Source organism: Macrobrachium nipponense, chromosome 42 (genome assembly GCF_015104395.2).
Source record: "Macrobrachium nipponense isolate FS-2020 chromosome 42, ASM1510439v2, whole genome shotgun sequence".
In the NCBI taxonomy this organism is placed as follows: domain Eukaryota; kingdom Metazoa; phylum Arthropoda; class Malacostraca; order Decapoda; family Palaemonidae; genus Macrobrachium; species Macrobrachium nipponense.
Genome location: NC_061103.1, coordinates 20,133,681 through 20,146,175, shown reverse-complemented (window position 1 = coordinate 20,146,175; position 12,495 = coordinate 20,133,681). Strand labels below are relative to the sequence as shown.

Below are 12,495 nucleotides of genomic sequence, written 5' to 3'. Positions count from 1 at the left end.
GAAAAGTCTGTGCATTAAGAAACATTAAGCGATAGTCTTTCCTGTAGATATAACAGTGATAAAACTACGCCATTAATTATGCAATAGAAACATCACTGCTTTCGAATTGTAGAATAAAAAGTTTTTAGAAATGTATAACACTGTCTCCTCTTACTTATGTACAGTATTTCTTCAGCAAAAATGCACATTCTCTCTAACATTTTATTTATTTTATTTTATTTTTGTGACGGACACTTATTCATTTTACCACTGGCTCGGCTCCCTTGTGAGAAAACAAGGAAAAATTCATCCCAAACGAATTCATATTTAGTAAACCTCTCACGCCCTCGAGTTCTTTCGGACAAAAGGAAGAAGACAATGCAGGCTTGATCTAGCGTTGCTTTGTGCTTTTGATTCAATATTACTTGCTCGGTCATTCGATCCTTTCTTAACTGATGTGTACTGTCTCTTAATAATCAACAGGCAGTATGCAATCCCACCAACCCCCCCCCCCCCCCCCCCCCCCCATTTTTTTTCATTAGTTTTCTGTAAAAGAAAACTACTGAGATGGATTTGTCCGCTGCACTTTTTCTGTCCGCTCCCAGATCTTAAAAACTACTGAGGCTAGAGGGCTGCAAAATTGGTATGTTGATCATCCACCCTCCAATCATCAAATATATCAAATTGCAGCCCTCTAGCCTAAGTAATTTTTTATTATTTTTATTTTAGGTTAAATTTTAGCCATAACGTGCGTCCTGGCTACAGTACAGGCGCCAACAACACAGGCCTCCACTGGGCCGTGGTCGAATGTATCATAGGCCGTGGCTGAGAATTTCATACAGCATTATACACTGTACAGAAAACTCGGTTTCTTCGGCGCAATTTTACTTGTCTTTATTTTTTTTAGATAAGACCCATAGCTACAACAAAGAAATATCTTTAGAGACACCAGTTCTTGGCACACGTCAGCTTCGTTTGACACACCTGAGGAGATTCCAATCTGGCCCATATTTCATAACCACGATATTCGATTTTCGTGCCTCTTTCAACCATAACGAGCGCTCTGACCCGTATCTTCTCCTTCTCCCATGCCCGTAACATGGGGCCTAGCGAGAGTGGGACACAGGGCGACAATATCTTCCCCCCAGAATTTGGCAGTTAGAAAACTGGCGCATTGCCATCTATGGTGTGTATGTTGTCATTGAAAACTGTAGTTTTGTATTAGCATTGCTTTCAGAAACTAGCCAATAGTTTGTTTGTAAGGTTTTTTTTTAACGTTACATGGAACCAGTGGTTATTCAGCAACGGGACCGAAGGCTTTACGTCGAGAGTGAACGTCTACCACCAGAAATGCACATCTCTCACCCCTCAATGGGATGCCCGAGAATCGAACTCGCGGCCACCGAGGTGGCACGCCAACACCATACCGACCACGCCACTGAGGCTCAAACTAGCCAATTTTACAATGTGAGTGAAGGTAGATTTGTCCACCCCATTCCCCTTAGGCCTAGTGCTTCGTGTTGCCTGAGATCACTAACATGCAACGTACAGAAATACATGAATGGGGCAATGCATTTGGTCTTCGTGGCAAATGACATTAAGGACAGAGCACTTTTTGCCTTTTGTATCATGCGAAAGCTCTAAGTGGTTTGTATCATTCAACAGTCATACGGTAGTCAAAGATGACTTTGGTGTAAACCAAACTATCTGTGTGTTCATCTTGATCTTACATAAACCTATTAGGCTTACGTGTTGAGGCTGTCTGTCAGTGGCTGCAATTTTCATCCTTTTTCCCCTTTTTTTAATATATACACCTTCTTATTAGCATAATATTTAGGAAGAGTTGAAACACATGAGTAAACGCAACTAGTGCTGGTGGCTAAAACAGCAGATTTATTTGATAAACAAGAGGGTTATGAAAGCCATTAAGAAGTTAGTAAGAGACCACAACGAACGAAGCAGAAGTGATAGAAAGAAACGCCTGACGCTGGTGTAAGAGTTAGAGTATATTCTCGAAAATAAATTTTGTTCACATGCCGTCATATTTATTCCGATCACGTCTTGGTGGTCATGTTTTCTTTTCTTCCTTTCTAAACTACATTTGAAAACCGAAATATTTAAAAGATGCCTAGATTTAGTGACGAAGGCTTTTCCAAATCACTGCCTGAGTCTGCGCTGTATAATTATTAATATAGATCCGTTACATTATGACGAATACTGGTTACGAAATGAATTGAGTTTGGTGTTGAGTTGTTTATCTCACTTAAAAGGAGTTTATTGCTACATCGATATTACTTGACAGTTTCATACTGTTGCTGAATTCGTTCTTTAATTAAAATGGAACAGATTTTTATATGTAAAAGGAAAATATTTAATCTTGCTCACGTCCAAGGAACCGTAAATCAATATTTAAATGTCAATAAATTCAAAGGGACGAATGAAGTAACTGCCAGCGTGCAAGTTGGGTTCGAAAGACAGTCCTTCAACATCAAAACAAAACAAGCAAAAAACTTCAGTTTCTTTGTGACCTGGAGTCATGTAAGCTTTGATTCTTCATGTCTCTATAAGTTTACATTTCACACTTAAAAGGAGGACACGAATGACAAAGATTTTAATCCAGTTGTAGTAATAGCTTACCTTATAATTTCCCAGTGAATATTAATAGAAATGTAGAATTTTTACAAATATGTTTATTTTATTGTTCGTTGCCAAACTTTCTTGAACACACGCATTAGGTAATTATTGTTTTGTGGGAATTCTTTAATTGGAACTTTGCCATCAAGGCTAACTTCATGTTGTCAGAGTAAGGATAGTAAGTCTTTCCAGCTAAGTTCATACGCAACAATTTTTATTATTGTTAGAGGGCTGTTTCTCCTGACCCAATTTCGAATCTTGGCTTTCAAAAGTTTCTTCATAAAATTCGAAAATTCGCATCCAAAGTTTTCTGTGGAAAAATCATTTTAAAAAAAAATACTTGTGTGTTAAGAGAGTAAAAAGTCATTGGGAGAGGTCCAAGATTCACTTTCCAAGTAGCACTGGACATATTTATTCCGGTTCCGCTAAATCCTTATGTGCTTTTGTTGACCTATAGGCTGTAAACTATATACATGTTAGGGCCCTTTCACACTATGCGATTCTTGTCGGACCAAGATACGATTGCAGTGCCGGATCTAAATGCGACACAAAATTGCGCAAATCGTACATTTGTCCGACTGCCGTACAAAGTGATCCAATTTTTGACAAGCACTTGCAGTCTGCTCTCAGCCTGTAGTGGTGGCTAGATAGACAGGAGGAGAAAATTATTGTCTTTATTTATTACATTTGAGAAAAAAGAAGAGAAAACCTAGAATTCACTGGGTACACCCTTTGAATACACAAAGGCACTTGTATGGCGCATTTGCCACAATTTTCGAGGAGCTGAAGAGAGATAATGATAAATTTTTCAATTACTTCAGAATGTCTAAAACAACCTTTGAGGAATTCTTGTCACGTCTACATGGCCACTTGCTAAAAGAAATACGACATTCAGAGATGATATTTCGCCAGCACAACAACTGGCAGTTACCATCAAGTAAGAGGAAATAATATGGACCTTTCCTTGTAAATTTGCTTTTCCATATAGAAATTAAAAAGGAGAAATAAAAACAACTAGTGTTAGCTGAAACATCTCTATTTATCGAAAGTATAAACTGATATATCTATACAAAAAACTAAAATCTTTTACTTTGATATAAAAAAATCCATATCTCTCTCTGTTTCATTAAGTAATGTAAATAAAACGTAAGTGTTAACTATAAAAACTTCTAAAAAAATCATATGTATCGAAATCAAAAGCTTTTAGTCCTCTTTTATATCAATAATCTGCCGATAACCTTCTAATAATTTCAGTATCAAAACGTATATATAACCTTAATGAAAAAAACAGCAAATCATTTAGTAAATCATTTCTCAGTAGTTTATACTTAATTAAGCTATCCATGCCTGTAGTTCTTTCTTATTTAACGGGAATAACACTATTTATATCACTCAAATGTTTTCAATACCCAATGCACTCGATCACCAGAAGCAGTGGAAGTCTACTGCTGTCGCACGTATATGCAGGAAAAAATCGCAAGTGTGAAGACACGTACTGAAGGCAATGGCCAACTGCAATCGCGTCTGGGTGCAGCACCGGACATGGCCAGTGGGGCCTGTCGGCTGTAATCCGATGCCGGACCGGCAAATTTGCCGGACCGACATAGTGTGAAAAAGTACATTAGAAATAATAGTCGACTGCTAGTCGCATGTAGGTCCGACATCATGGCGCATTTACGTACGACATAGTGTGAAAGGGCCCTTAGTCGATTATAGTAGATTGCAAATAGGAAGGTTATATATATATATATATATATATATATATATATATATATATATATATATATATATATATATATATATAAGGAAGGTTATATATATTTACATGTATGTGTGCGTGCGTGTGTGTGTGAATGTTTTAAACAATCGACCATGGTTGCCACTACAATGAAGCATTCGGTACACCTAACTTTGAATAGGTAGAATATTATCAATCAATAAAAATGAAGTGTTTTTCAACAACTTTTCAGATTTTTTTTCTTTACAAAAGAAAGTTATTGCTGTTTTTCAAAAAAGGACGAAAATGAGGAACACCTCTCTCTCTCTCTCTCTCTCTTTCTCTAGTGTTAAATACTGTCTTGAAGCCACGTGGACACAAATCAACTTCACATGTTTGAACCTATAAACAGAGCCAGCCAATCTACGGCTTTCCCCTCCGAACCCCCTTCAACCTCTTCCCAAGTTGTTCATCCGTGCTCACAGGAACCTACAAAGAAAGTCTTATACTAAATCGCGCGCTTGAACCTTCTGTGTACTGTACCCCCATAGAAGATGGGCTCGGAGAAGCCTAAAACAGCCATATCGGCGGCCTATACGTACCGAGTTGTGTGCGCTCGCTCGCGTATATGTGTTAGCCTGTATGATGATGTGTGCGTGCGTGAACGTGCAAGTGTGTATGTGTATGTGTGTGTGTGTGTGTGTGTGTGTGTGTGAGTTGGCAGGAGACGAGACACGCGCCATCAGACATCTGGGCTAGATATTTGCATAGACCAGGTGTGGAGGGAGAAACTGCAGTCATGATAATACGTTTTTACGCCAGATTAAGAATGTGCCACTGCGACAAACGCCGACATACATACACCTTGCGTACAAGCAGATACAATGCACAGATCCATTAATAATGACGCGTGCTATCGTACACAAGAGCTAACTAAATCTAACTGTTGCCAGATGTGCGTATCTGTTTTTGTAAACAAATGTAACAAGAGTGTTTCAGTGAGAGTTCTAAAGTCTCTAAATAAAAAGATAAATTAAAAAAAGTTCTTATTGAAGATTTTGCGATTTGTGCAGTAAGACTGTGAAAGGAAGGTCAATACTGACATGATTTCTTATCCATTCCAAAACCAAATCGGACCACGATTACTTTATATACTCGTATCTTATCACTTAGCCGAATTTACTTAGTACGATACTTGCAGTTTTTACCCCGTTTCCTTTGCTCTCTCTCTCTCTCTCTCTCTCTCTCTCTCTCTCTCTCTCTCTCTCTCTCCAAACAGTAAAATAATTTTTTGTAGGATATCAGGGAAAACAAATATTACTTTGAGCGTCTTAAGAAATAAGAACGAAAGTAATTCCCACAGAATCGGCGAAGGTCCACGAAGCTCTACCCATGGTACTGAAAGCGGAAGTTCAAATAACCTGATTTTTTTTAATGTTTATTTCTTATTTGATTTCATTATTATTATTTTTTTGTCTCCTGATTAGAACTAAGGAGACACTTTTCCTGAAATCATAAGACCTTTTATAAATTTACTGCATATATAATATATATATTACTTAAGATTAGTTTAAAGTTTTCATTAGTTGATATCAGTCTCTCTCTCTCTCTCTCTCTCTCTCTCTCTCTCTCTCTCTCTCTCTCTCTCTCTCTCATCAGCCATGACTTATTAAGCAGAAACAAAAATAATTGAGAGAAAGAGAAAAGAATAATGACTGACGCGACCCATAAACTCGCACATTTGTGCCTTCATTCTTCCCCTCTGGACCACAAAGAAGAACAAATACACATATCTCAAAAGCCTTTTAGACATATGCCCAGATGTTTACATTCCTCCATCACCACCTATTGGTGTCGCCAATTTTAGACACCGATTAGAAAGAAGTTAATAGACCACCACATTTTTATAAGATTTTTTACCTCAAGGTTGAAGTATTTTGGTCATGAAAAAGACATTGATAAAAAGCTCTCTTTTTGCCTTTTGTTTCATAATAAGGTTCTTAGCCTATTGAGGGATATGCAGACATCAGCTCAGCAAGGTAAGAAGGAAAAAAACTAGCGCACTGTTGAAGAGCACGAAGCAGGCCTTCTCGCTAATTTTGCATTCATCAAAGAGATCCCGTAACGGAAAACCGACACGGAGAAAATAATGGTAATGTAATCGTGAATTACAAAAAATGCAGTTTATTTCAGAGAAAATCACTCATATCTATCTGTGCCTGAATTACTGAATCAAGGTGGAATTATGAAGTAAAAGTCAGTTCTTAAAAAACGTATTGTGTGTAATTTTCAAATTCAAATTTTCTTCAAAGGTTTGTAACCAAATGTATAATAACTTCAGTAAAGGTTATTTCGTACTACCAGAGATTTAAATAGGTGAAATTATTATTTGAATGTTTTTTTTTTTTTCATTCTAGAACGTTACATTGAATATGAAGAAATAATTTCATTAGAGCATTGACACGTACTGATGAGATTCTTTCAGAGTTTCTCTGTGAAGTGGATACTATTAATTAAACCTATATAAGTAGCAATTCAAAAATATGTATCACTAGGTAAAACATTTCATTAGTTCAGCCTAATACTTGATAGATTAATTAACTGTGTATATAGATACATTATTATTGAGTTCTGATAAGTTTTTACCATATTCTTGAACGACGTTACACCCTTTTAAACACCATTGGAGAATTATGAATCAGCAGAAATTTTGCACCCTTGCAAAACACTGTTTGATTCGCGATAACCTTAAGATTTCATATCAGTTATATATATTACAGTCAATCGATGTCATATAGGATATCAGTCATAATTTGATTGACTATTGCGATACAAAATTCAAGATTTCAAAATTCATTAAAATCTTTTGGCGTACACATACATAATTTAAATTTCATGAATTCTCAAAATACGTCTGGTTCAAATCTGGACAACTCCAAATTTGTGATGTTATTTTAAGACGACACATGAGTGGAGTAATATTTTTGTATACATGGATGGTTAGGAACTAGCTCCTAATTATTGTATGGGTTAGGGGCTATAATGTAAATCTAAATTATTTCTAATTAGTGAAAAATTATTGCGTTAAAATTCACTTTGGTAAAGTGTTGCTATCTTCATACATTGTCATACAGTAATACGATGCCAGAATAATGATGAAATGTGTGTAAGAATCATTCAAATTTGCAATTAACTTTAAGTTGACCATACGACGTAACTCGTCGCTACAGCTTCGTGGAAAATTTAAATGTTTTACCACTTCACAAAAGTGATCTTTCAAACCTGTTATATTAAAACATAATCTTCATGTCCGTTGCAGTTTTGTTTAGGGATGGGGGTAAGACTAGGGTTACATTTAAAGTAACATTTTCTCTTTCCATTTGTTACGAATTCCCAAGGGCTTCAAAGTTTGGCAAGATCTACACGAGGCCTTCTCTGTCGATTTTCGAAGAATTAAACGCATTGGTAAAAAGCCGTGCTTGTTACCAACTAGAGTTTGTAAGAGATTCATTGTAAAACCGTCTGAAAAGATGTGGAATGAGTAACTGGAAAATGTCTATTTACATTTGAGTTATTTATTTATTTATTCATATTTTTGCTTATTTATTAATTAATTAATTTATTTATCTATCCATCAATCTATCTATAACGTTTCCTTATTTTTGCGCACAATCTTTTTAATGGAAAATTTGGCCTAATTTATGTCGTTATTTATTATCTATTTATCTATTTATTTATTTTTAGTTATAAAGTGTTCTCATTTTTTTTCCAATAAAATTTTTGCGCAATATCACCATCATCATCCGATTATTTCGGGGGCGTTGCTTCCGGGGTGCGTTCGGTCCCTCCAGCGAAAGCCATTAGTCAGTTACCGTTCATAGTTTCCTTGAATGTCTCATTCATCCGTTTCGTAACTGATTTGATTAGAGATGTCGTTAGTTTCTCCTTAAACGTGTCGTAACTTTCCACACCTTATTACAGAATGGCGTAACTAACTAGATAGTCTGGGAACTGTGTATTAAAGGTCCCTCTTCTAATAATTCTGTTGCATCTTGACTCTATTAGTTCATATGTATGTCTCTCCTGTAGGCAAAATTTGTCTTTAAATCTTATGCGCATATTGCGTTTTTTATTTTGTTCTTTATCTTAGTGTACTTTAATACATATTTTACTTAAAATACTTCACTTATACGAAATGGAATAAGTATGGCTAGATCCAACACCTTGGGGATTTATTCATAATTAATTTGGCTGCTTTATTGATTAAATCCTGCAGCTCCGTCAGTAATTAATTTAGTAGGCCTGACTATTTTAGTAGTCTAGGCTTGTAATTACAGTTATATACAAGCATTTTTTTTAGCTTATCATACTTAAATAATTCTTTAGGAACACTACGTTTCAGATGGTAATGTCTTTTTTCGGCCACATTTTATATTTTATATCATATTTAGATTTTCCTCAGTTTAATTCATACATTAAAACTTAAATTGTTTTTATATCAAACATTTTTAGGCTTCTTTTTATACAAAATACACACTATATTAGCTGTCTAGAATCTGTCTTTTTTTTTCATTTTTTTTATGCAACCCTTTTGCCCTTCTTATTTTCTTACTCATTATCCAGGAATATTCGGTAGTATACTGAGTAAGGTTCCAGGACACTTTCTTGAGGTACTCCTCTTAGCAGAGTTTTTTACGCAAATATAAAGTTTTCAAGTCGTCTTTTAAAAGTCCACCTATACCATTTGAAGTCTTCTGATCGTATGCATGTGCATTATTCAAAAACCACTCTAAACTTACCAGTGTTATTACTGCACACTTGTCATTTTCTACAATTTTTCTTTTACCAAAGCTGATTGATTTTCTTGTAAGATACTGAGCCTTTCCAGATATTTGACGTGGTAGCAGTTTTTTTTTTTTTTTCGATAAATTTCTGAAGATTATTTTTATTTCTTTTTTAAAAGCTAATTTTAAATATAATTTTTTCTTCCGGGTAGCTCTGGTTCTAGATTTACTCAACATCCTACGGTAGAGCAAGACAACTTTATGATATCGCTGTCTACTATGCAAAACAGGTCAACATCACAATATCTTTTTGGCATAATGTACTTTTCAACAGGTTTCCTAAGTTAAATATTGAAATTTCTTAGTTTTTAAGAGTGGGAAGGTGGGTTCTGAGAAGAAGATATATCTACCTCAATCCCCATTGTTCAAAGTTGGAATAAGTATCCGTCATCTTTTCTTTCAAGAAATTTGCAACTTTCTGGAAGGCTTATTTTCTTTGCTAGTAAAATGTTCACAAAATGAAACGACTTTATTTCACTTCTTCTTTTTTTTTTGCCTTTGCTATTCTTATTTTCAGGTAGGCTTCAGCGTTTTTCTCCTCATTATTTTAAATAACGTTTAAACTTTTCTTTTAATTTTATGTATTTTCGGTGAGCCGTCTTTGGCTCTTATAATGTGTTTTGTCTCATCGTCCCATCAGTGCACCTCACGCTATGGCGTTGAATATTTCAGATACCAAGAAAACAATTCAATTAAAACCTTCAGATTCTGAGAAACAGGTTAGCCCCAGGATTCTCGAAAATGCCCGCAAACAAACTCGTAGACAACACCCTCGCCGAGGAAGGGTCTCATAACCTAATCTGCTTCTCTCCCAAAGAGGCATTTCTGATTTTTAAAACTAACCTATAACTCATTGCAAAACATTTATTGCTACGTTTTTTTCAGGCTGTGGATTGCGGCATCTGCAACGCCGTCGCCAGGAGCAGCGAGCGGAGCCCGCCTCACCTCCACGCAGGGCCAAACCTCCCACTGATTTTGGCCGGGTCCTGGGCCTCCTCTCGCTGTGAGACCAGACCCTACGGCATGTTTCTGACGAGATATCTTACTTTCAGGTAAATAAAAATCATGTGTGGCGGTTCCTTAAATTTTCTGGCGTGCAGTTTTACCGCTGGGAAAAAAGGGATTTACAGTAAATCGTGGAATGATATAGAAATTTAAAGTAATGTTTGTAAAATCGTAAAGTTCATCTCGGAGTAAAGGTTATGTTACGTCATCCATTATCGGAAGATGAATATGTAATATTTTCTTCTTGCTGTCCGTCAATTTGATCAAATGTGACAAAAACTACTTGTACAATGTAGAGAACTAAACCACCTAAATCATCAATTCCATTTCAGTCCCGAAAAATCTGGCTGGGCAATGACACTCCGATATTACCACGACCCAGAATGCTCCCGTCCATCGTTCACCCTGGCAGCCACCGGCTCGTACCGGAGAGCCAACCCGCCCCCCTACGCCTACGACATGAGCGTCAACAGGCTGGTCCTCACGCCGGAGGACGCCGACCTGGCCAACGAACTCAACGCTTACAAGGGGAAGGAATGCGGTGACCCTGGGAAGTGGGTGGCCAAGATTTCCCAGGACGTCACGCATACTGGAGGATGTCTGGCCGTGGGCGTGAGGGTTCCGACGGTCGAAAAGGAGATCATGCGCTCGGGCATTGATGACGCAGGAAGGATATGGCTCGCACAGGGCCAGGTAGCTACTTCTGCAAGACAGGAGGGGAACAATCCTCGACCTACTAGCTGGGGCGCTCGTTTACTCCGCTGCCAGCCCTACGCCTCTCCTGACGAGGATAACTCGCTCCTGCCCATGGTGGGAGCTCGTACGGCTTCTTCAGGAAGCCAGAAGTCGGCCCTGCCACTGTTCGTTGGTGTCATGAGCTTCCTCCTTTTAAATTCGTTTACACCGTGAGGGAAGAGATTTCCCTTGAGTTTACCTTATTCTTTAACAAGAGACGGAACAATGTGTTTTTTTTTTCTCAACTGAAATTGTATCGGAAGATTTCGTTTCCAGTATCCAGCGCGGACTCTTCGTCCGCGACAAAAATATTTTGTCTAGATAATTATGGAATTCATGCCACTTGAAGCAGGAAATGAAGCAACTCAACAATCTTCCCATTCAAAAACAACAAATTATCAACGTTATATACCAGGATTGATTCTCTTTAAATTAGAGAAGAATACACAAACATACACATGCACACACACACACACACACACTTACACACACTTACATATACATATACATAAGTTTTGACACGGCAACAATATCTCACAGACATCAGTGACTATACTTGCAAAGGATTGAAGGTCAAGAGAGAGATTCGATGCTTCTTTGACAGTCAAGTCCAATTGATTTTGTACAAACAGGTGCAAAGCTGCGAGTATTTTCCCTTCATTAAAAAAACAGCATTGAGTAAATACTCCAATCAAAATAATACTTCAAAAAACTGACAAGAGTCACTCTTATCAAACACCAATTTGGATTCTAAAGAGTGCCATTTTCTCTGTACATTTTTTTTTTCTTTTTTTATGAATGGGAAGCCAAAGCTCTTTCATGAAGCTGAAGGATTATGGGAATAAATGAATGCTTCAGTATTTATCTCTATATAAAAGCATGCACGCCAAAGTCCTCATTGTGATGGTCTTTGCTTGTGTGACGGGGACAGTAATGTAATCAACATTCGATCCTGCTGAGTCAACGAAGTTGCACGCTCACCACGAGCAGTAATGATCGATGAAGCCAATTGTTCATTCATTTGACTTGGGTTAACAAATCTTAGAGAAATAACATACTATAATAAAAAAAATACTTATAAGAAGAGGAAGATCTACACCAATAAACCAGTGTTCTAGTTGATACCGAGTAGAGGCGCAAAACAGAATTTGCCCCAAACACGGCCTGACGAAAATGAAATCGGCAAATAAACAGAATTTGTAGTGATTAATGAGGAAATTGTGACAAATTCAGTCAAAGATAAAGATTATCTTTATCCTAGATATAATAGATAATGTTTGATACTCATAAAGGGATGATTCTCGGGAATCACCTGTAGATGTTTGTCCTCTATTTGTGACTTAGATCTAGAAGTCTCTACCTTTCGATGTAATACTATTAATTGATAGTAATAACCATAATGATAATTATAGATGAGTTAGTGTTCACTGTTGTATAGAATTATGTGTTCAGATAGATATGTCATTCTGTAGGGCTTTCGAGTACTGCTTGTTTTATTTCGTTCATTTTCAGAAGAGATTCATTGTTTTTTTTTTCCTTCGCATTATTGGATGCAGTGGTGGTAACTTTCAAACATTTTAT

The 12,495-nt window shown here is 36.8% G+C and overlaps 2 protein-coding genes across 2 annotated transcripts in view; one reads left to right on the top strand and one right to left on the bottom strand.

The window, feature by feature from the left end:
• Positions 1-12,495, bottom strand: part of LOC135213005 (protein APCDD1-like) — a 229,984-nt gene that overhangs the window by 12,466 nt on the left and 205,023 nt on the right.
• Positions 9,828-11,299, top strand: LOC135213220 (protein APCDD1-like). The gene is made up of 3 exons (XM_064247199.1): positions 9,828-9,893; positions 10,024-10,226; positions 10,512-11,299. Exons 1-3 carry the CDS (start codon positions 9,828-9,830, stop codon positions 11,086-11,088), a joined length of 846 nt encoding a protein of 281 aa, XP_064103269.1. The 3' UTR covers positions 11,089-11,299.